Source organism: Rhinopithecus bieti, unplaced genomic scaffold (assembly GCF_001698545.2).
Source record: "Rhinopithecus bieti isolate Rb0 unplaced genomic scaffold, ASM169854v2 scaffold_11933, whole genome shotgun sequence".
Taxonomy (NCBI): domain Eukaryota; kingdom Metazoa; phylum Chordata; class Mammalia; order Primates; family Cercopithecidae; genus Rhinopithecus; species Rhinopithecus bieti.
Genome location: NW_016806995.1, coordinates 108,111 through 131,108, shown reverse-complemented (window position 1 = coordinate 131,108; position 22,998 = coordinate 108,111). Strand labels below are relative to the sequence as shown.

The following is a 22,998-nucleotide window of genomic DNA, read 5'->3' as shown; positions in this document are numbered from 1 at the left end:
CACCCGTCTCGGCCTCCCAAAGTGCTGGGATTACAGACTTCAGCCACCGTGCCCAGCCATTTTTTGTATTTTTAATAGAGACGGGGTTTCACCGTGTTAGCAAGGATGGTCTCGATCTCCCGACCTTGTGATCTGCCTGCCTCGGCCTCCCAAAGTGCTGGGATTACAGGCGTGAGCCACCACGCCTGCCTTTTTTTTATTTTTAGTAGAGACGGGTTTCACCATGTTAGCCAGGATGGTCTCAATCTCTTGACCTTGTGATCCGCCCGCCTCGGCCTCCCAAAGTGCCGGGATTTCAGGTGTGAGTCACCGCACCCAGCCTTCTCATGTTTTTCTGAAAAAAAACTATATTTGGTCAGGGCATGGTGGCTCATGCCTGTAGTATCAGCAGTTTGGGAAGCTGAGGGGTGGATCACTTGAGGTCAGGAGGTCGAGACCAGCCTGGCCAACATGGCGAATCCCGTCTCTACTAAAAATACAGAAAGTTAGCTGGGTGTGTTAGCATGCGTCCCCAGCTACTTGCGAGGCTGAAGCAGGGCTTGAACCTAGGGGCCGGAGTTTGCTGTGAGCCGAGATCGTGCCACTGCACTCCAGCCTGGGCGACAGAGCTAGACTCTGTCTCAGAAAGAAAATATTTGAGTTTTTAGAAAAAGAACATTCTTAAGTCTTTAGTATACTGAATGGTATGAGCAGCAATAGAGGGTTCTGGCCTTCTGAAAGTAAGGAAAATTATGACAGTATAAGGTAGTATGGAGGGCATATTATTTTTTTTCTGACCAGTGTCATCAAGGAAGGCTTTCTTTCTTTTTTTTTTTTTTTAAGACGGAATCTCGCTCTGTCATCCAGGCTGGAGTGCGGTGGCACGATCTCTGCTCACTGCAGCCTCCGCCTCCCGGACTCGAGATTCTCCCACGTAGCTGGGATTAAAGGCGCGCACCACCACGCCTGGTTAATTTTTTGTATTTTTAGTAGAGACAGGGTTTCACCATGTTGGCCAGGCTGGTCTCGCACTTCCATCCTCAGGCGATCCTCCCACCTCAGCCTCCCAAAGTGCCAGGATTATAGGCGTGAGTCACCATGCCCGGCCTTTTCATTGATTGTAATTGTCATCAGGTTCAGAGATAATTTATCTTTTTTCCCCCCCAAGACAGCTTCACTCTTGCCAAGGCTGGAGTGCAGTGTCATGATCGCAGCTCACTGAAATCTCTGTCTCAGGCTTAGAGATCCTCCTCCCACCTCAGCCTCCTGAGCAGCTGGGACTACAGGTGCATGGCACCACGTCAGGATAATTTTTGCATTTTTCGTAGAGGCACTGTCTCCTTATGTTCAGCCCAGGCTGGTCTGGAACTCTTGGGCTCAAGCGATCCTCTTACCTCTGCCTTTCAAAAGTGCTGGGATTACAGGCATAAGCTACTGTGCTCAGCTCATAATTTAAGCATATGCAGAATACAGTGCTCATGGGATATTTGTTTAACCTTGAGCAGTCCAGTTAAATTCTGCCCAACATGATCTTGAAGAGTAAGAATGTCTGATTTGAGATTGAAATTAACTTGATCATGAATTTCCCAAATTTAAGATTTTTTAATACTTTTTCAGGGGTATACACATCAAAACCGAGGTACACGTGTTACCAGCTTTCATCTTTGTGTCGTTTGATTTTCTTTAGGCTGGTTTGATTCTACAACTTCCATTTTGAAATCGGGAAGAAAATTACGGTGACTACTAATGGTTGCTAGTTCATGTATGATGTCATGAGAAATACATAGCTTGTGACTGGCAGTGCTCTGATGAGAGTTCAGCCATTCATTGGTCTTTACAACTGGAGGGATAGTTCTTAGAATTTGTGAGAGAGATTCATCACTCATGGCATTTACTGTGTGCCCAAACACAATCTAAGCATGTTACATATGACTTCTTATCCTCACAAACCTTGAGGTAGGAACTGTTAGTGTTGTCATTTTATAGAAAGTAAACTTGTGTGTTGTGTAACCTCTATACAGTGATGTAACTGCGCTAAGAGCCTGTATTGAACCCAGGCAGCTTAGCCCAGAGTTGGGTGGTTTTTTGTTTTTTGTTTTTTTTGTTTTTGACAGTCTTGCTCTGTTGCCCAGGCTGGAGTGCAGTGGTAGGATCTCGTCTCACTGCAGCCTCTGCCTCTCGGATTCAAGCGATTCTTCTGCCTCAGCCTCCTGAGCCCAGACCGTTAGGCTGTACTGCTTCTCATGAGACAGAATTCATTTTAAATGGCAGGGGGATTTGGCTAAAGGTGAAAGCTGTGTTTTACAGTCTTAGGGACGGCAGAGTCTATAATTGCTTTTCTTCGTTGTTTTATCCCCTTACCTTAATTGAATGTACTTACGTTTCGGTTTTAATACAAAATAATAAGTGTCCTTGTGTCTGTTGCTGTAGATGTGAATTGTTTAGTGCAAATGTTACTAGTGGGCTGCTTTTTTTTTTTTTTTTAATTTTTTTTTAAAGATGAGACCTCTAAAATTTTATTCCTTGGGTTAGAAATAATTGCAGTGTCAGGCAGGTCTTTACTACTATTCTGTTTTCTTTTATACAGGAAAGAAATGCTGAAAATGCCATCGAAGCCCTTAAGGAATATGAGCCTGAAATGGGCAAAGTGTATCGACAGGACAGAAAGAGTGTACAGCGGATTAAAGCTAAAGACATAGTTCCTGGTGATATTGTAGAAATTGCTGGTGAGTTGAGTTGGTTATTTTTCTTTTATTCTAGATGTATTTCCGAATATAGTCTTTTTCTCAAGGCTCATAATTATATTTAAAATAATTGTTTTCATGTATCAATTAACACATTTTAGTGCCATTCATACAAATCCTGCATTCTCTAAAATTATTTTGAAGTGTTTTAGCACCTCCCTTCCTGTCGTTGATAAGGCTTTTGGTTTTTATTTTTAAACAAGGTATTTTGAATTCTACTTGTTTAAATACATTGTAGAACACAAGTGCTAGAGAGGTAAAACCTAATGTTGATTTGACAATTAATTATAGTGAGCAATTTGTTAGAATACTGGCTAATGACGACACTGTTTTTCCTATTTTGGTTCTTGGCACAAATGTTAAGTCATACCTACAACTATCTAATTGAGTTCATGGTCAAGGGTAATTTCTAGACTCTAAAAGCTATGCTTGGCCCAGGGTGGTAGCTCACGCCTGTAATCCCAGCACTTTGGGTTGCCGAGGCAGGCAGATCACGAGGTCAATAGATTGAGACCACCCTGGCCAACGTGAAACCCCGTCTATACTAAAAATGCAAAAATTAGTCGGACATGGTGGCGCATGCTTGTAGTCCCAGCCACTTGTGAGGCTGCGGCAGGAAGAATCGCTTGAACCCAGGAGGCAGAGGTTGCAGTGAGCCGAGATTGCATCACTGCACTCCAGCTTGATGACAGAGTGAGACTCCATCTCAAAAAAAAAAAAAAAAAAAAATATGCTTAAAAATACTTATGTGTTACCCTGAGCCAGGAGTCTCTGCCTGAATTCTAGAGATCAGCTTCAAAGAGTCCATGAATTCACTGAGTCCAGAACTCTCCACAGACCTCCAAGGGGTCAGTATCCTCACTGCTCTAGATTAGTGCTGTTGTTTTTTTATTTATTTATTTTTTTGAGATGGGAGTCTCTCTCTGTTACCCAGGCTGGAGTGCAGTGGCATGATCTCAGCTCACTGCAACCTCCACCTCCCAAGCTCAAGCAATCCTCCCACTTTGCCCCCCAAATTGCTGGGACCACAGGTGCATGCCACCACACTCAGCTAATTTTTATATTTTTTGTAGAGGGGGGGGTTTTGCCATGTTGCTCAGGCTAGTCTCAAACTCCTGAGTTCAAGTGATCCTGCCTTGGCGTCCCAAAGTGCTGGGATTACAGGTGTGCCCAGCAGTCATATTTCTGACAGTCCAAAATCACAACACCCCTGGAACCAACCAGAGTAGTCTAGGTGGGTTGCTTGTTTTGGCTGTTTTACTTAGAGAGTCATTACTTACTATTATTCAGATTATCTGGCTTTTCATACCTTTCTGAGTTAAGTATACTGTTTACTTTGTTGCTATTTGTGAATTATCTTGTAGTAATGCTTTTATACTGACTTGGGAAGGGTGTGCTTTGTCTTTTATTGTCTTACTCATTTTAATGAAAAGAATTCGAAGAGCTGCATCCCTTAACCCATGCTCTACAACTTTGGCCTCTGAAAGGAAATTGCCTTGTCATATTCTCTCATCCAGAAATTTTTGTTGTTCTTCCAGAAAAAAAGGATAGTGTTACATATATGCCAGTAAGTCGATTATTTGGGACTGTGTAGTATTTGTGTGTAAATGATTTAACACCTTCCTTAAGTAGAGTGTTAAGAAAAGTACAACTCAGAATGAAGTGTCTTGGCTATTGGATTTTTTAAAAGGTCCTGTTTTGACTGGGCGCGGTGGCTCACACCTGTAATCCCAGGCCTTTGGGAGGCTGAGGCAGGTGGATCGTGAGGTCAGGAGATCAAAACCATCCTGGCCAAAGTGGTGAAACCCCATCTCTACTAAAAATACAGAAATCAGCTGGGTGTGGTGGCTCCCACCTATAGTCCCAGCTACTCGGGAGGCTGAGGAGAATTGCTTAAACCCAGGAGGCAGAGGTTGCAGTGAGCTGAGATTGCACCATTTCATTTCAGCCTGGGCGACAGAGCCAGACTCCATCTCAAAGCAAAAAAATTTCTGTTTTGACACAAATGTTAACATTTTATCACAGGTGTATTATTCTTTCACTCTGTGTACACACATTTTCGTATGAACTGTTGGAGGGTATATTGCAGACATGATGCCCCTTTACTCCTAAATAACATTTGTTTCATAACATCAAGGATGTTCTCTTATGTAACCTCAGTATGATTATCAGAATTAGGAAATGGATACAATAGTATGTAAGATCTTATTCAGAATTTACCAGTTGTCACTTTTTTTGATGAGGGGAAGACAGGGTCTCCCTCTGTCACCCAGGCTGGAGTGCAGTGGCACCATCACGGCTCAATGCAGCGTCGATCTCCTGGGCTCAAGTGATTCTCCCACCTCATCCTCCTGAATAACGGATCACAGGCACAAGCCACCACGCACCTGGCTAAGTTTTGTATTTTTTTGTAGAGACGGGTCTTGCCATGTTGCCCAGGCTGGTCTCTCAAACTCCTGGGCTCAGGCAGTCCTGCCTCAGCCTCCCAAAGTGCTGGGATTACAGGCGTGAGCCCACTGCGCCTGGCCCACATTTTTTTTAATAGCAAAAAATATTTGAGTTAGGGAATTCTGATAGTGATGAAGAAAATAGGTCAGAATGGGGAAGGCTGGAGATATAGGGAGGCTATTTTAGTAGTCTAGGCAAGAGATAATGAGGACAGTAACATTAAGAATAATGGGCCGGGCGCGGTGGCTCGAGCCTGTAATCCCAGCACTTTGGGAGGCCGAGACGGGCGGATCACGAGGTCAGGAGTTTGAGACCATCCTGGCTAACACGGTGAAACCCCGTCTCTACTAAAAAAATACAAAAGCTAGCCGGGCGAGGTGGCTGGTGCCTGTAGTCCCAGCTACTCGGGAGGCTGAGGCAGGAGAATGGCGTAAACCCGGGAGGCGGAGCTTGCAGTGAGCTGAGATCCGGCCACTGCACTCCAGCCTGGGCGACAGAGCGAGACTCCATCTCAAAAAAAAAAGGAAAAGAAAAAAAGAATAATGAAGGAAAGATTTTTGAGTTCATGAATAGTGGCTCTTAAGCAGGAGCGCACATCAGAATCATCTGGGGCACTCTTTTAAAAAAGTTTTGTCAGGTCTCAACCTAGAATATTAACTCTGAATCTCCAGTGGGTACAGAATTCTGGTCATGAGTAGTTCAAAAAGTGAGCCTCTGACGTAGTTACAAAGCAGCAGATTGTTTTGTTTTGTTTTGAGATGGAGTTTTGCTCTTGTTGCCTAGGCTGGAGTGCAGTGGCACCATCACGGCTCATTGCAGCGTTGACCTCCTGGGCTCAAGTGATTCTCCCACCTCAGTCTCCTGAATAACTGGGATCACAGGCATGAGCCACCACACACCTGGCTAAGTTTTGTATTTTTTTGTAGAGACGGGTCTTGCCATGTTACTCATGCTGGTCTCTCAACTCCTGGGCTCAGGCAGTCCTGCCTCAGCCTACCAAGTAGCTAGGATTACAGGCATGTGCCACTATGCCCAGCTAATTTTGTATTTTTAGTAGATACGGGGTTTCTCCATGTTGATCAGGCTGGTCTCGAACTCCTGACCTCAGGTGGTCCGCCCGCCTCAGCCTCCCAAAGTGCTGGGATTACAGGAGTGAGCCACCAAGCCCTGCTAAAGCAGTTCCTTTCTCCCTCCCCCTTTCCCTTCCTTCCCTCCCCTTCCTCGCCTCCTTTCCCTCCCTCTTTCTGTCCTCCCTGTTTTCTTTCTTTCTCTCTCTCTCTCTCTTTCTCTTTTTTTTTTTTAACTTGGAAACGGGCTTGCTCTCTTGTCCAGGCTAGAGTGGAGTAGTGTGATCACTGCAACCTCAGACTCCATGGTTTCAGGGGTCCTCCTGTCTCAGCCTCCTGAGTGGCTGGTAATACAGACACATGACACCATGCCCAGCGTTTTTTTGAGACGGAGTCCCGCACTGTTGCCCAGGCTGGAGTACAGTGGCACTATCTTGGCTCACTGCAAGCTCTGCCTCCCAGATTTATGCCATTCTCCTACCTCAGCCTCCCAAGTAGCTGAGACTACAGGTGCCCACTACCACGCCCAGCTAGTTTTTTGTATTTTTTTAGTAGAGACGGGGTTTCACCGTGTTAGCCAGGATGGTCTCGATCTCCTGACCTCGTGATCCTCCCGCCTCGGCCTCCCAAAGTGCTGGGATTATAGGTGTGAGCCACTGCGCCCGGCCTTTTTTTGTTGTTTTTTTTTTAAAGTAAAGATGGGGTCTTGCTTTGTTGCCCAGGCTGGTCTTGAACTTCTGGGCTCAAGCGATCCTCCTGCCTTGGCCTTCCAAAGTGTTGTAATTACAGGTGTGAGCCACTGTGCCTGACTCAAAGCAACAAATTTTGATAACTGAATAGATAGGAGAGTGTGTAAATCAAAGATACTGACAAGATTTCTAGTTTACGTGACTGGGTGTGATGGTACTCTACTACCTGTAGAAGGAAACATTGGAAAGGAGATTGTTTTTCCACAAGTATATGTGGTGGGGGAGGTTGTAGATGACATCACCTAAATATGTGTATGAGATTCTGTTTGATTTTATGCTTACCGTTTCTTCAGCTTCTTCTTGCTTAATTTTTTTTAAAAAATAGAGACAGGGTCTATCTATGTTGCTTAGACTGTTCTGAAACTCCTGGCCTCAAGTGATCCTCCTGCCTTGGCCTCCCAAAGTTCTGGGATTTACAGGTGTGAGCCACTATGCTTTGCCTTGTTGGGGCTATTTTAGTGTGTTGAGTCTGCTTGAAGACTTAGAGAAATTACCCCCAAAGCCATTATCCTCAGTTAGCATCAGTAGATGGCAATGGTAGACAGCTTCAGAGGTAACCATAACCGTGATACCTCAAAGCACCATCCTTTTTGAAGAAACAAACAAAAGCCAGCTTCTCTTCAACTGGTGACTTTGGGTTCTCTGTATCTCTGAATCCTGGTTCTTGCCAGTCCTTCCTGTCTCTTGTAAGACACTCTAACCTAGTTAACTGAGAAACTTGGAAGTCATCTTGATGTTTTTTTCCCCCTCTTTTATCCTCTGATTTGTCCATAAGACCACTGATTGTATCTCCAGAACACACCCAAGTTCGTGAACTCTGTTTCCTCAGTCAGCACACTAGTCTAGCCATCATCTCACACCGCAGCTGTCATCATCTCCTAACTAGGCTCTGGCTTCCTTTGTTGTCTTCCTCCAGTCCATTCTCCACACAAGTGCCAGAGCGGTTTCTTAAAGGTTGTGTTATTTATTCATCTGCTGAAAAACCCTTAAGGGACTTTCCCATTGCACTTACAATACAAAATTCTCTGACCTGATAAACTTTCATTGTGTGTGTGTACCTCCTGCTTTCTTCTGTGATTTCATCTTGTGCTGCTCCTTCATGCTGCAGACATCCAGGCCTTTTTTTCAGTTTTCAGTACCACCAAAGCCACGTTTTTTTTGGAAAGTTAGGCAAATTTTTTAGAGTTTATTAATAAATTTGCTAAGTGCACAGATCTCATAGTGGTGAAGCTTTGGTTATTACCCTGACTTATCTCGCTTTTCTTTTCTTTTTTTTTTTTTTCTTTCTTTTGAGATGGAGTCTCGCTCTGTCGCCCAGGCTGGAGTGCAGTGGCCAGATCTCAGCTCACTGCAAGCTCCGCCTCCCGGGTTTACGCCATTCTCTTGCCTCAGCCTCCCGAGTAGCTGGGACTACAGGCGCCCGCCACCTCACCGGCTCGTTTTTTGTATTTTTTAGTAGAGACGGGGTTTCACTGGGTTAGCCAGGATGGTCTCGATCTCCTGACCTCGTGATCCGCCCGCCTCGGCCTCCCAAAGTGCTGGGATTACAGGCTTGAGCCACCACGCCTGGCCCCTATCTCGCTTTTCACACTGAAATTTCATTCTGTATATGGTAGTATAGTTTTGTTGTTGCATTTGATAGTTTAGAAAGGTCAAATAATGTTTGATCTGCAGTGTATGTGACTTAAGATTTTCAGTCTAATAGAATTTTCCTTATTTATATTGTGGTAAAATATACATATTATAAAATTAGCATTTTAACCATTTTTAAGCATTTAGTTCTGTGGCATTAAGTACATTCACATTGTTTTGGGACTGTCACCATCCAGAACTTTTATCTTCCCTAACTGAAATGTACCCCTTAACACTAACTTCCTGTTCCCCTCTTCCCTGGCCCCTGGCAACCATTCCCTGTATTTGAATATTCAAAAGACAATGAATTTAATATTCAAAAAAACTCTGAGTTTAAATCGGTGCTGCTACACAGCGGTAGTAGCAAATTGTAAATTCCATTTCCTTTCCACCCTGTTTCATTTTTTTTTTTTTTTTTTTTTTTTGAAGACGGAGTCTCGCTTCTGTCGGGCACCGGGCCTGCGAGTGGCAGTGGCCAGAAATCTGCAGCTCACTGCAAGGGGCTCTGCCTCCCTAGTTCACACCATTCTCCTAGCCTCGCCAGCTCCCCCCCGAGTAGCGCTGGGAACTGACAGGCGGCCTCGGCCATCTCGGCCGGCTTAGTTTTTTTTGTAAATTTTTTTAGTAGAGACGGTTTCCACCGGTGTTAACCGCCAGGATGCGTGCTCGATCTCCTGGGAAAAACCTCGTGATCCGCCCGCTCGGCCTGCCCAAGTGGCTGGGATTACAGGCTTGAGCCAGCCGCGCCCGGCCCCTTTCACCTGATTTTCTGAAATCTCTTCAGGGATAGGTGGCTGATGGTAGCTTAGCTCTAGCCACTTTTTTTTCTGCGGGGCCCAGCTCTTCGCCCACAGTATGGTGAATGTGTTTAAAAGCGATATACATTTGCTTGGGATGGTTGGGCCTCTTTTTGCTTTAATTATTATTACTTATTATTATTTTTTATTTTTTTTTTTTTTGAGACAGGGTCTCACTTTGCTGTGCAGGCTGGAATGCAGTGGCATGATCTCAGCTCACTGCACCCTCTGCCTGCCTGTTCAAGTGATTCTTGTGCCTCAGCCTCCCAAGTAGCTGGGCTCACAGGTGTGCACCACCACACCCAGCTAATTTTTGCAGTTGTAGTAGAGATGGGGTTTTGCTATATTGGCTAGGCTGGTCTCAAACTCATGGCCTCAAGTGACCCACCCATCTCGGCCTCCCAAAGTGCTGGGGTTACAGGCGTGAGCCACCACGCCTGACCTACTATTATTTTAGTTCAGCCCAGCTATGTGAGACATCGGGCTCTTAAGTGCTGCTTGCTTGCTTCTTAAATTGTGACCTTTCTAACAGGAATGCAAAACAGACATCTAGGTTTAGAATACATGTGGACATTTTATTAAATACTGTCGTTATACTACTAGGCAGTGAGCACCTTAAGGACAGAACTGTCATATTGACTGTTGTAATGTTATCGTAAGTTCTTTATGAATGAAATTTGAAATCAGTATATGATAGGTTCACCTAATGGAAACATAGTTGCTGTGCAGAAGAAACAGTTGAAGTGTATGTGTCTGTTCAATACAATTATTATAATATTATTATTATTGAGACAGAGTCTTGTTATGTCACCCAGACTGGAGTGCAGTGGTGTGATCTCGGCTCACTGCAACCTGTGTACCTCCCAGGTTCAAGTGATTCTCCTGCCTCTGTCTCCCAAGTAGCTGGGATTACAGGCGTGGGCCATTACGCCTGGCTTGTTTGCTTGCTTTTTCTTTTCTTTTTTTTTTTGTTTTTTTTTTTTTGTTTTGAGACGAGTCTCGCTCTGTTACCAGGCTGGAGTGCAGTGGCATGATCTTGGCTCACTGCAACCTCCGACTCCTGGTTCAAGCGATTCTCCTGCCTCAGCCTCCCGAGTAGCTGGGATTACAGGCATGCACCACCTCACCCAGCTAATTTTTATATTTTTTAGTAGAGACAGGGTTTCACCATGTTGGCCAGGATGGTCTCAAACTCCTGACCTCGTGATCCATCCTCCTCGGCCTCCCAAAGTGCTGGGATTACAGGCGTGAGCCACCGCTCCTGGCCACGCCTGGCTAATTTTTTTGTAATTTTCGTAGAGGCAGGGTTTCGCCATGTTGGTCAGGCAAGTCTTGAATTCCTGGCCTCAAGCGATCCACCTGCCTCAGCCTCCCAAAGTGTTGGCGTGAGCCACTGCACCTGGCCTTCAATGCAATTATTGAATGCCAGATTATTAGTATATTCAAGGTCTGTGTGATCCTCATTATCATCTTAATTGCAGAACATTTTCATCACCCTCAAAAAAACTCATACCCATCAGTAGTTGTTGCCCTGTTTTCCTCCCACCAGTTCCTGACAACCACAGTTTATTATCTGTTTGGTGGATTACTATGTTTTTCTGGATATTGCATATAAATGGAATCAGTCTTTGTGACTGGCTTTCTCTTAGCATAGTGTTATATTTTGTTCATGAATATAGCATGTGTTTCATTCCTTATTGCTGAATAATGTTTATTAGTTGATGGAACTAATTTACAAATGCAAGAATTTATTTCTAGACTCTCTATTCTTACTCCATTGGTCCCTTAGGTCAGTACCATGTGTCTTGATAGCAAGTCTTTGGATCCATGAGCATAGGAATGTCTTTCCTTTTTTTTTTTTTTTTTTAAGGTCTGTCATTTCTTTCAACACTAGTTGTCAGTGTACAAGTCTTGTGCTTCTTTTGTTAAGTTTATTAAGTATTGCATTGGTTTTTTGGGGGGAAATATTTGTAATTGGAATAATTTTTTGTAACTTGAAATTGGCCTATTGGTGGTATTTATTTTTAATTAAAATTTTTAGATTCAAGGTACATGTGCAGGTTTGTTACGTGGATATCAAGTGTGATGCTGAGATTTGGGCTTCTGCTGATTCTGTCATCCAGATGATGAATATAGTATTTCACGGATAGTTTTTCAGCCCTTGCCCCTTTTTCCCTCCTACTTTTTGGAGTGCCCAGTGTTTATTGTTCCCATCTTAATGACCATGTGTACCCAGTGTTTAGCTCCTACTTACAAGTGAGAACATACGGTATTTGGTTTTCTGTTTCTGGGTTAACTCACTTAGGATAATGGCCTCTGGCTGCATCCATTTCACTGGAAAGGACACGATTTCATTCTTTTGCAAGACTGCGTAGCATCCCATGGTGTATATATACCACATTTATTTTTGAGATAGGGTCTCACTCTGTCGCCCAGGCTGGAGTGCAGTGGTGCGATCTCGGCTCAGTGCAGCCTCCCACCTCAGCCTCCTTGTAGCTGGAACTACAGGTGCCCACCACACCCTACTAATCTTTGTGTTTTTCATAGAGACAAGATCTCACCATGTTGCCCAGGCTGGTCTCGAATTCCTGGGCTCAAGTGATTTACCCGCCTTGGCCTCCGAAAGTGCTGAAATTATGGGTGTGAGCCACCACGCCTGGCCGCAATTTCTTTTTCTTGGGATATATACCCAGTAATGGGATTGCTGGGTTGAATGGTCATTCTGTTTTTAGTTTCTTGAGAAATCTCCAAACTCCTTTCCACGGGGGCTGAGCTAGTTTACATTCTTGCCAGCAGTGTATAAGTGTTCTTCCCCCCGCCTTGTTTTTTCTTCTTTTTTTCTTTTCTTTTCTTTTTTTTTTTTTTTTTTTGAGGCAGGGTCTCAGTCTGTTGACCAGGCTGGAACTCAGTGGCATGATTATAGCTCATTGCAGCCATGGCTTTCCAGGCTCTAGTGACCCTCCCACCTGAGCCTTCCAAGTTAGCTGGGACTATAGGCACATACCACTATGACAGGCTAATATTTAATTTTTTTCGTAGAAATGAAGTCTTACTATGTTGCCCTGGCTAGTCTTGAATTCTTGGGCTCCAGTGATCCTCCCACCTCAGCTTCCCAACGTGCTGGGATTACAAGCGTGAGCCACCGTGCCTAGCAGTAATAGTCACTGTGACTGGTGTGAGATGCTATCTCATTGTGGTTTTGATTTGCATCTCTCTACTAGTGATGTTGAGCGTTTTTTCGTATGTTTGTTGACTACTCGATTGTTGTCTTTTGAGAAGTGTCTTTTCATACCCTTTGCCCAGTTTTCAACAGTGATATTTGTTTTTTTTCTTGTGGATTTAAGTTCCTTGCAGATTCTGGTTGTTAGTCCTTTGTTGAGTGCATAGTTTGCAGTTATTTACCCCCATTCTGTAGGTTGTCAGTTTAGTCTGTTGATAGATTTCTTCTGCTGTGCAGAAACTCTTTTGTTTAACTAGGTCCCAATTGTCAAGTTATTTGTTGCATTTGCTTTTGAGGCTTAGTCATAAATTCTTTGCTTAGGGCAGTGTTGAGAAGAGTATTTCCTAGGTTTTCTTCTAGGATATTTATAGTTTGCGGCCTTACATTTAAGTCTTTAATCTGCCTTGAGTTAGGAATTCTTTTTTCAGTTTTTCAATTTCATTTTCATATTGTTCTTTGCTAGCATGTAGCAATACAGTTGTTTTTTATGTACTGATCTTGTACTTTGCAATCTTGCTGAACTCATTAGTTTTAATAGTTTTTATGGGTTCCTTAAGATTTTCTGAATACAAGATCATGCATTTGCAAATGAAAATGTTTTTACTTCTTTCCAGTCTGGATGCCCTTTATTTCTTGCCTAATTGCCCTGCTTAGAATCTCCAATACAACGTTGAAGTACCAAGAGCAGACATCCTTGTCTTACTGATCATAGGGGGAAAACGTCCAGTCCTTCACCGTGAAGTATGACATAGGTGTGGGTCTCATACATGGGTGCCCTTTATCATGTTGAGGAAGCCTTGTTACAGTTGTAATATTTATTTATTTTTTGAGACGGAGTTTCACTCTTGTTGCCCAGGCTGGAGTGCAATGGCACGATCTCAGCTCACCGCAACCTCCGCCTCCCAGGTTCAAGCGATTCTCCTGCCTCAGCCTCCCTAGTAGCTGGGATTATAGGCATGTGCCACCACACCTGGCCAATTTTGTATTTTTAGTAAAGACAGGGTTTCTCTATATTGGTCAGGCTGGTCTCGAACCCCCGACCTCAGGCGGGGTTCATTTTTTTCCACCCACCTCGGCCTCCCAAAGTGCTAGAATTACAGGTGTGAGTCACTGCGCCCAGCCCAGTTGTAATATTTAGGTTGTCAGTATGCTCTGGTGACCTTTCGTGGTGTTTGTAAACTTACATCCAAATTAGAAATGATAGTTGGCTGGGTTACTAGGACCAGCCAGGTCATTGAATTGGGTAAGATACAATTCTAAGGCATTTACAACTACTGTATGGAACATTTTGGAAAAGCGTACTGTGACTACGTAACCTGGGCCAGATAAATAGGTATTTATTTTATGAAGACTATACATGTTGAGCCTTTTAAACTTCTGTCTCTTTGAGAATTAGTCATCAAATTGACCGTGCAATCTAGCATTTAGCCTGATAATTCAGTTTTGTGAAAAGTGTAGAGTGAACTTCAATTCTGAATTTTTTCTTGTCAGTCGAAGTATTATTTGCGTAGCCTGAAAGATTAAATGGCATAAATTGTGCTTTTAGACCTGGTAACTTTTATATTTTCATTTACATTATGAAATTGGATGTGAAGGGGTCTTTCAGATGTGTTGGAAAACTGGAGAATGTTGTAAACTAATTTGAAGCTGAAAATAAAAAAGTACTGACTTAACTATTTTGATATTTGCAGAAAGGAACAGACCTTTTTGTAGTCACTGTTTGGAATGTAAGGGTCATCTCCTGACTTTAAAATTCTTTGTCAGCTTTTGGAAGACATCTGGTAGGATGGTTCTGGCTGAACTTTTCAAAGACTAAGCTGGAATAGATGGTTTTTTGAGGGAGATATGGAGAGAGTTAAGGAAACTAATTTTTTTTTTTTTTTTGAGACGGAATCTCACTCTGTCGCCCAGGCAGGAGTCCAAGGGCGTGACCGATTAGCTCACTGCAACCTCCATCTCCTGGGTTCAAGCGATTCTCCTTCCTCAGCCTCCCTAGTAGCTGGGATTGCAAGCACCCACCACCACACCCAGCTAATTTTTATATATTTAATAGAGACAGGGTTTCACCATGTTGGCCAGGCTGGTCTCTAAGTCCTGGCCTCAAGTGATCCGCCCACCTCAGCCTCCCAAAGTGCTGGAATTACAGGCATGAGCTACTGTGCCCAGCCAGGAAACTAAATTTTAGATGTTGCTATACCAGTTAATCATTTCAAAGAGAAATCGGGTAAGCATACATAGCAAATGCTAATATGAATCTTAAGTATCTAGAACATAAGAGCCAAATGAAATTGATACGGCAAATAAAAACATGGAGAAAATAACCCACACACAGACTGGGCTCAGTGGCTCACGCTTGTAATCTCAGCACTTTGCGGGAGGCCAAGGCATGTAGATCAGTTGAGTCCAGGAGTTCGAGACCAGCCTGGACAGCATGGTAAAATCCTATCCCTACAAAAAATACAAAAATTTGCTAGATGTGGTGGTACGCACCTGTAGTCCCAACTACTCGGGAAGCTGAGGCAGGAGGATCACTTGAGCCCAGAAGGTCGAGGCTGCGGCAGTGAGCTGAAATTAAGCCACTGCACTCCAGCATGGGCAACAGAGTAAGACCCTGACTCAAAAAAAAAAAAAAAGAAAATGACCTACATGTTCACGTCCTATGAAGCCACAGGAATTCTGCATTATCTTAAGGCCAAGAAAATACTTGTCTGGATGGATGGAAACCATAATCTTATGAGAAATGCACATCATTGTTTTTAAGCTTTCTGTATTGTCTGCTGACATTATGAAAGTAAATCAAGCTATAATAGCCTAAGTCATTTCTGTTTTCTTTTTCCTTTTTTTTTAAAAGTAGAGATGGTATTTTACCATGTTGGCCAGGCTGGTCTCGAACTCCTGACCTCAAGTGATCTGCCTCCCTTGGCCTCCCAAAGTGCTGGGATTACAGGCATGAGCCACTGTGCCCAGCCATGGTTTTGTGGGGTGTTTTTTTGAGACAAGGTCTCCCTGCATTACCCAGGCTAGTCTCAGACTCCTGGCTCAAGGGATCCTCTTGCCTCGGCCTCCCGAAGTGCTGGGATTACAGGCATGAGCCACCATTCCTGGCCAGAAGTCTTAGTTTTAGAATTTTGGGGCTTCTAGTATATGCCCCAGGGGTTATTTATTGACTTCTCAAGAACACTGTTTTCAGGGTTGTTTAAAACAAACTTTACGTATCTTGGTAACCCAGAGTTGATGAATAGCACTAGGAAATAATATCCTCAGATGACTTCTGTCTTGTAGTATATACTCTGGAGCGAATCATCTTTTAAGATTATGTAAGTAGTGGAAGTGACACGATCTTAACATAAAATTGCATTTGCTTTAGCACTTTTACAGAAATTGATAATTTTATTTCCTAAAATAAAGACTTAATAGCCAATAGTGGTGCCAGCAATTTCAAGATTTACTTGGGAATAAAAAGAATAATTCTTAAACTTGACAGCAATTTAAAGGAAGGAAACTTTCACTTCAGACAGTCAACATGTAGTACTGAGATTTAATAGCAAGTGTAAACTGCATTTGAGGCAGTTGAGTAAAAGGCAGAGTTGTGAAATAGATGACTGGATTCATAAAATAACCTGGATTATGATCCCAGTTCTGCATGACATTGGACTATGTACATTAACCTCTGCAGAATTAGGTAATTGGAGTAATGTTTTAAGGAGCTTTCTTGAGCTTTCTTGCTCTAAAAGTGTGATTTAGATAGTATGTGGACTTTTTTTTTCGCTTTTAGAAACCTTTTGGGATTGAAATTGGCTTTAAACATTTAGCAAACATTAAATGCTCTTTAACACAAAATAGAGTATGCTGTAGAGCAGAGGAGTTGGCATACTATCTTTGTGGGTTGGTTGGTTTTTCGTTTTTTTATAGACACGAGATCTCACTGTCACTGAGGCTGGTCTTGAACTCCTGCCCTCAAGTGATCCTCCTGCCTTAGCCTGTAATCCCAGGACTTTGGGAGGCCAAGGCTGGTGGATCACGAGGTCAGGAGTTCAAGACCAGCCCGGCCAAGATGGTGAAACTCCCGTCTCTACTAAAAATACAAAAATTAGCCGGGTGCAGTGGCAGGTGCCCGTAATCCCAGCTACTTGGGAGGCTGAGACAGGAGAATTGCTTGAACCCAGAGGGCGGAGGTTACAGTGAGCCGAGATCACACCACTGCACTCCAACCTGGGCGACAGAGCGAGACTCCATCTCCAAAAAAAAAAAAAAATGCTGGGATTATAGATGTGAGCTATAGCATCCAGCCAGTATTTTGGGTTTTGTGGGCCACGACAATCTCTGTACCAAAGTCTTTTGTAAAATATGAAAATGAGAATTTTTTTTTTTTTTTAAAGGGGGTGTTGGCCGGGTGCAGTGGCTTATCCCTGCAATCCTAGCATTTTGGGAGGCCGTGGCAGGAGGATCACTTGAGCCCAGGAGTTTGAGACCAGCCTGGGCAACATACTGAGACCTTGTCTCTACAAAAAAGTTTTAAAAATTTGCATAGTGAGGCTGGGCGCCATGGCTCATGCCGCCACTTTGGGAGGCTGAGGCAGGAGGTTCACTTGAGCTCAGGAGTTTGAGACCAGCTTGGGCAACATGGAAAGACCCCATCTCTTAAAAAATAAAAAATGAAAATTGGCTGGGCATGGTGGTGCACTCCTGTAGTCCCCTTTTCTCGGAAGGCTGAGGTGAGAGGATCACTTGAGCCTGGGAGGTCAAGGCTGCAGTGAGCTAAGATTGTGCCAGTACACTCCAGCCTGGGTGACAGAATGAGACCCTGTCTCAAAAAAAAAAAAAAATTAGCAAGATGTGTTGGTGTGTACCTGTAGTCTAGCTACTCCGGAGGCCAAGGTAGAGGAAGATGGCTTGAGTCCAGGAGGCTGCAGTGAGCCGTGATCATCCCACTGCACTCCAGCCTGAGTGACAGAGTAAAACCCTGTCTCCCAAAAAAAGGCTGGGGGGTGGGGAGCCTTAAGATTTCGCACACTGCTTAGATCAGTGTTTCTCTAACTTCATGTGTGTAGGAATTACCTGGGGATTTTGTTAAAATGTATGTTTTGATTGGTTCAGTCTGAAATGGGGCCTGATTATTCTGCATTTCTAACACGGTCCCACGTCAATAATTAGAGTAGCAAAGCTCTAGAGCAGATCTTAATCATTTCTAGATCATAGTCCCTTTGAGAATTAATGAAACTTATGGACTTTCTTCCCCAAAAACATATATTGAAATCTTACGTGCAACTTCAGGAGGTTCATTTGTCCTCCTCCTTAGAAAGTCCACCTCAGGATTCTAGCTATTTGGTTTTAAAAACTGAAGTACAGGCCGGGCGTGGTCACTCATGCCTGTAATCCCAGCACTGTAGGAGGCCAAGGCGGGCAGATCACTTGAGCCCAGGAGTTCGAGACCAGCCCAGCCAACATAGTGAAATCCCGTCTTCACTGAAAATACAAAACTTACCCGGGTGTGATGGTGGGTGCCTGTAATCCCAGCTACTTGGGTGGCTGAGGCACGAGAATCACTTGAACCCAGGAGATGGAAGCTGCAGTGAGCCAGGATTGCACGACTGCATTCCAGGACAGAGCGAGACTCTGTTTCAAAAGGAAAAAAAAAGAAATTGTTTCAGTTGTTCTGTAAATCCTGGAAGCCATACCTGTGTTTCCAAAGCCAAAGTATAACTTACTAGTCTAGAAAATGGATAAGCAGAAGAGCAAAATAGTCTAAAACAAAAATCAGCATAGATGAATTAGAAGTAGAGAGTTAGGCCGGGCGCGGTGGCTCAAGCCTGTAATCCCAGCACTTTGGGAGGCCAAGACGGGCGGATCATGAGGTCAGGAGATTGAGACCATCCTGGCTAATACGGTGAAACCCCAGCTCTACTAAAAAATACAAAAAAAAAACTAGCCGGGTGAGTTGGCGGGCGCCTGTAGTCCCAGCTACTTGGGAGGCTGAGGCAGGAGAATGGCGTAAACCCGGGAGGCGGAGCTTGCAGTGAGCTGAGATCCGGCCACTGCACTCCAGCCTGGGCGACAGAGCGAGACTCCGTCTCAAAAAAAAAAAGAGTTTTTGAGTTTGAGAGCTTCTGAGCACTATCAGAATAGCTAAGACATTAAGAACTGTGAGAAATGAGAGATCTCCTCAACCATCAGACCATGATAGGCCAGTTGATCTTGAAGCCTGACCTGATTTTCATGGGGCTGGCATTTCCTTCCTGATTTCCTGTAATCACCTACTCTCCACTCCCCATGATTCAGTGGTAGTCACAGTACCAGGAAGTGCCAACCTTTTCATTCTTGCTACTGAGATGAAGATTTTGGACAAAGGAGAAGAAACCATGTGGTTTGGGAACCACCTTTCCTTTTTTTTTTTTTTTTTTTTTTTTGAGACAGAATCGCTTTGTTACCCAGGCTGGAGTGCAGTGGCGTGATCTTGGCTCACTGCAAGTTCCGCCTCCTGGGTTCATGCCATTCTCCTGCTTCAGCCTCCCGAGTAGCTGGGACTACAGGTGCCCACCACAATGCTTGGCTAATTTTTTGTCTATTTTAGTAGAGATGGGGTTTCACCATGTTAACCAGGATAGTCTCGATCTACTGACCTCGTGATCCGCCTGCCTCCGCCTCCCAGAGTGGTAGGATTACAGGAGTGAGCCACCGTGGCCAGCCAAGGGGAACCACCTTTCCTAAGCATTGACACAAAACCACCTAGATGGCCAGATTTAACTATGACCAACTTTTATATTAAAAGATAATGGAACTTTTTTTTTTTTTTGAGACAGAGCGAGACTCTGTCACCCAGGCTGGAGTGCAGTGGCACAATCTCAGACCACTGGAACCTCCACCTCCTGGGTTCAAGTGATTCTCCTGCCTCAGCTTTCTCATTAGCTGGGATTATAGGTGTGCACCACCCCACCTGGCTATTTTGTATTTTTTTTTAATAGAGATGGGGTTTCACCATGTTGGCCAGGCTGGTCTCGAACTCCTGACCTCAAGAGATCCACCCACCCTCAGCCTCCCAAAGTGTTGGGGTTACAGGCATGAAAAACAAAGGGCTTGGCGGCCAGGTGCAGTGGCTTACACCTTGTAATCCCAGCACTTTGGGAGGCCGAGGCGGGCAGGTCACCTGAGGTCGGGAGTTGGAGACTGGCCTGGCCAACATGGAGAAACTCTGTCTCTACTAAAAATACAAAATTAACTGGGCATGGTGGTGCGTGCCTGCAATCCCAACTACTCGGGAGGCTGAGGCAGGAGAATTCACTTGAACCCAGGAGGCAGAGGTTGCGGTGAGCCGCTATTGTGCCGTTGCTCTCCAGCCTGGGCAGCAAGAGTGAAACTGGCTCAAAAAAAAAAAAAAAAAAAAAGTAAAACAAAGGGCTTGGCATTACCAGTGCCAGAAAAATACAAGATTGAGAGAATAGGAGGCAGAGGTTGTGGTGAGCCGCTGTCGTGCCATTGCACTCCAGCCTAGGCAGCAAGAATGAAACACTGTCTCAAAAAAAAAAAAAAAAAAAGTAAAACAAAGGGCTTGGCATTACCAGTGCCAGAAAAATACAAGATTGAGAGAATGGGGAAATAGGGGGGACATAAACTTGGTGGGAGTATATATTTGTATGCAAAAGTAAAAGATATAGACAAAGATGTTAATCCTGTAACACTGTAAAAGGAAATGTTAGAAATAACTAGATAGCCATAAAAATGGAGGGTGATTCATTTAGTTCATGGTATGGTTGTGAAATACTGTGACCTTGAATAAGTACCTTTTAGTGCCTCATTTTCCTCATCTATAAACAGGGAGGGAGTAAAGATAATAGAGCCTTCCTTAGAGTTGTGAAGATTGAATTAGTAACCTATGAAGCTCTTCCAGCAGTACCTGGTCTAGAAATAACAGTCTCAAAATTTCACTGCTTATTATTACTATACAGCCACTTTTTAAAATGAGACAGGTGTGGATAAATATAAAGGGTCTGATATTGTTTTAGGGACGTTGTAGTAAATGTTATGCATAAAGAGATGTTCAGAATATATACTGTTAACTATATATTTGTTGAAAGAGGGGAAGAGGAATGGTGTTTGATCTTTTAAGTGCACATTTTTCTTTCTTTTTTTTTTTTTTTTTTTTTTTTTGAGACGGAGTCTCGCTCTGTCGCCCAGGCTGGAGTGCAGTGGCCAGATCTCAGCTCACTGCAAGCTCCGCCTCCCGGGTTCCCGCCATTCTCCTGCCTCAGCGTCCCGAGTAGCTGGGACTACAGGCGCCCGCCACCTCGCCCGGCTAATTTTTTTTTTGTATTTTTAGTAGAGATGGGGTTTCACCATGTTAGCCAGGATGGTCTCGATCTCCTGACCTCGTGATCCGCCCGTCTCGGCCTCCCAAAGTGCTGGGATTACAGGCTTGAGCCACCGCGCCCGGCCCACATTTTTCTTTTGTGATAAGAATCTCTATTGGTTGGTAGGTAGGCGGGAGTACTCTAACATTGCTTAGTGCATGGTTGCCTCTGCAACATCTAATGAATTGGTTACCTTTCTACCCCTTATAACTCTAGTAACTGGAAACTTGCTTAATGACCAATGTCATTTTTTTAGTCAGTTCATTATTTTTTGTTTTTTTGTTTTTTTGTTTTTTTGAGTCGGAGTCTCGCTCTGTCACCCAGGCTGGAGTGCAGTGGCCGAATCTCAGCTCACTGCAAGCTCCGCCTCCCGGGTTTACGCCATTCTCCTGCCTCAGCCTCCCAAGTAGCTGGGACTACAGGCGCCCGCCAACTCGCCCGGCTAGTTTTTTGTATTTTTTAGTAGAGACGGGGTTTCGCCGTGTTAGCTAGGTTGGTCTCGATCTCCTGACCTCGCGATCCACCCGTCTCGGCCTCCCAAAGTGCTGGGATTACAGGCTTGAGCCACCGCGCCCGGCCTGTCAGTTCATTATAAAATACTGCTTATGAGCTAAAGTATATTTTGTCTGTTTTTAAAAATTTTTTAATTAATTTTAATGTTAGCTTTTAATTTGGGACCACATAGAAATCTTATTTATTACCAGTTTAGATCTGGAGGGGAGCTTATGAAACCTTATTTTAGGGGATGAGAAGACTAAAACTCAGAGTTTGTAACTTACCCAGGAGCATGTGGCAATTTGTGGCAGTCCTAGGACTGTCAAATGTCAGCAGTATGTTGTATCCTAAAATTTTTATTTTTGGCCGGGTGCAGTGGCTCACGCCTGTAATCCCAGCACCTTGAGAGGCCGAGGCGGGCGAATCACTTGAGATTGGGAGTTTGAGACCAGCCTGGCCAACGTGGTGAGACCCCATCTCTGCTAAAAATCCAAAAATTAGCCGGCCACATTGGTGCATGCCTGTAGTCCCAGGTATTTGGGAGGGAGGCAGGAGAATTGCTTGAACCCGGGAGGCAGGGGTTGCAGTGAGCCGCGATCTCGCCGCTGCACTCCAGCCTGAGCGACAGAGCAACACTCCATCTCAAACAAACAAAATTAGCTGGGTGTGGGGATGGACACCTGTAATCCCAGCTACTGGCGAGGCTGAGGCAGGAAAATCACTTGAACCTGGGAGGTGGAGGTTACAGCCAGCCAAGACCATGCCACTGCACTTCAGTCTGGGCAGCAAAGCTATTCTCCATCTCAAAAAGTAAAATAAAACAAAATGTTTATTTCCAAGTTAGTCTTAGCGTTTGTTTCAAACCCTTCACCATCTTGGTAGTTCTCTTTGGTACCCAGATTGAATGCAGTTATGTAAATGGAGTCTGGTTGTCATTCTAGACATTTTTTGTCTTCTGACAGTCTATGGAAACTTCTTTGGCAGCCTTAATTACTCTACCAGCTAAAATCACAGTCTTTCTCAGGTGTTCTTCCCATCCCCCCATTCCTAAATTTCTAGACTTTTCCTGGCATGGATTATTTTGGTTTTAGTCTAACTGTAGAATTTAAGCAACTACCATTATTGAACCTCATTTAGCTTAACCAAAGCTGTTATCTCTTTGGACCCTAATTTTTTATTGTTTCTAGCTTTGTGATGTTCTTCAACTTGGTAATTAGAAGTCTTTTGATACATGTATACTAAAGGAAATATGTGTACCAAGTATTTTATTCACTGACAAATATTTTATTCGACACCCACTATGTGCCAGGTATAGTGGTAGGGCTAGGAGATCAGTGGTGTCTGAGTGACTCTGCCTGTATGGAGCTTTTGGTTTTAGTGTGGAAGATTCATGAAAACCATGCGAGTGTAAGGAAAGGACAGGATGCTCTGTGGGCACACAGTGAGGGATGCCGGTCTAATCTGGGAGTTAGAGGAAAGCCTTACTATTTATGGGAGAAGGAAGGGTATGTGAAGGCCCAGA

At 44.0% G+C, this 22,998-nt stretch overlaps 1 protein-coding gene across 3 annotated transcripts in view; it reads left to right on the top strand.

The window, feature by feature from the left end:
* Positions 1-22,998, top strand: part of ATP2A2 (ATPase sarcoplasmic/endoplasmic reticulum Ca2+ transporting 2) — a 75,194-nt gene that overhangs the window by 15,420 nt on the left and 36,776 nt on the right. For all 3 annotated transcript variants that reach the window (XR_001886954.1, XR_001886955.1, XM_017879670.1), the window contains exon 5: positions 2,567-2,705. Coding sequence is in view for 1 of the 3 variants with exons in the window: in XM_017879670.1 (XP_017735159.1) it covers positions 2,567-2,705 (139 nt within the window). In the remaining 2 variants the exon portion in view is untranslated. The remainder of the gene's footprint in view (positions 1-2,566; positions 2,706-22,998) is intronic.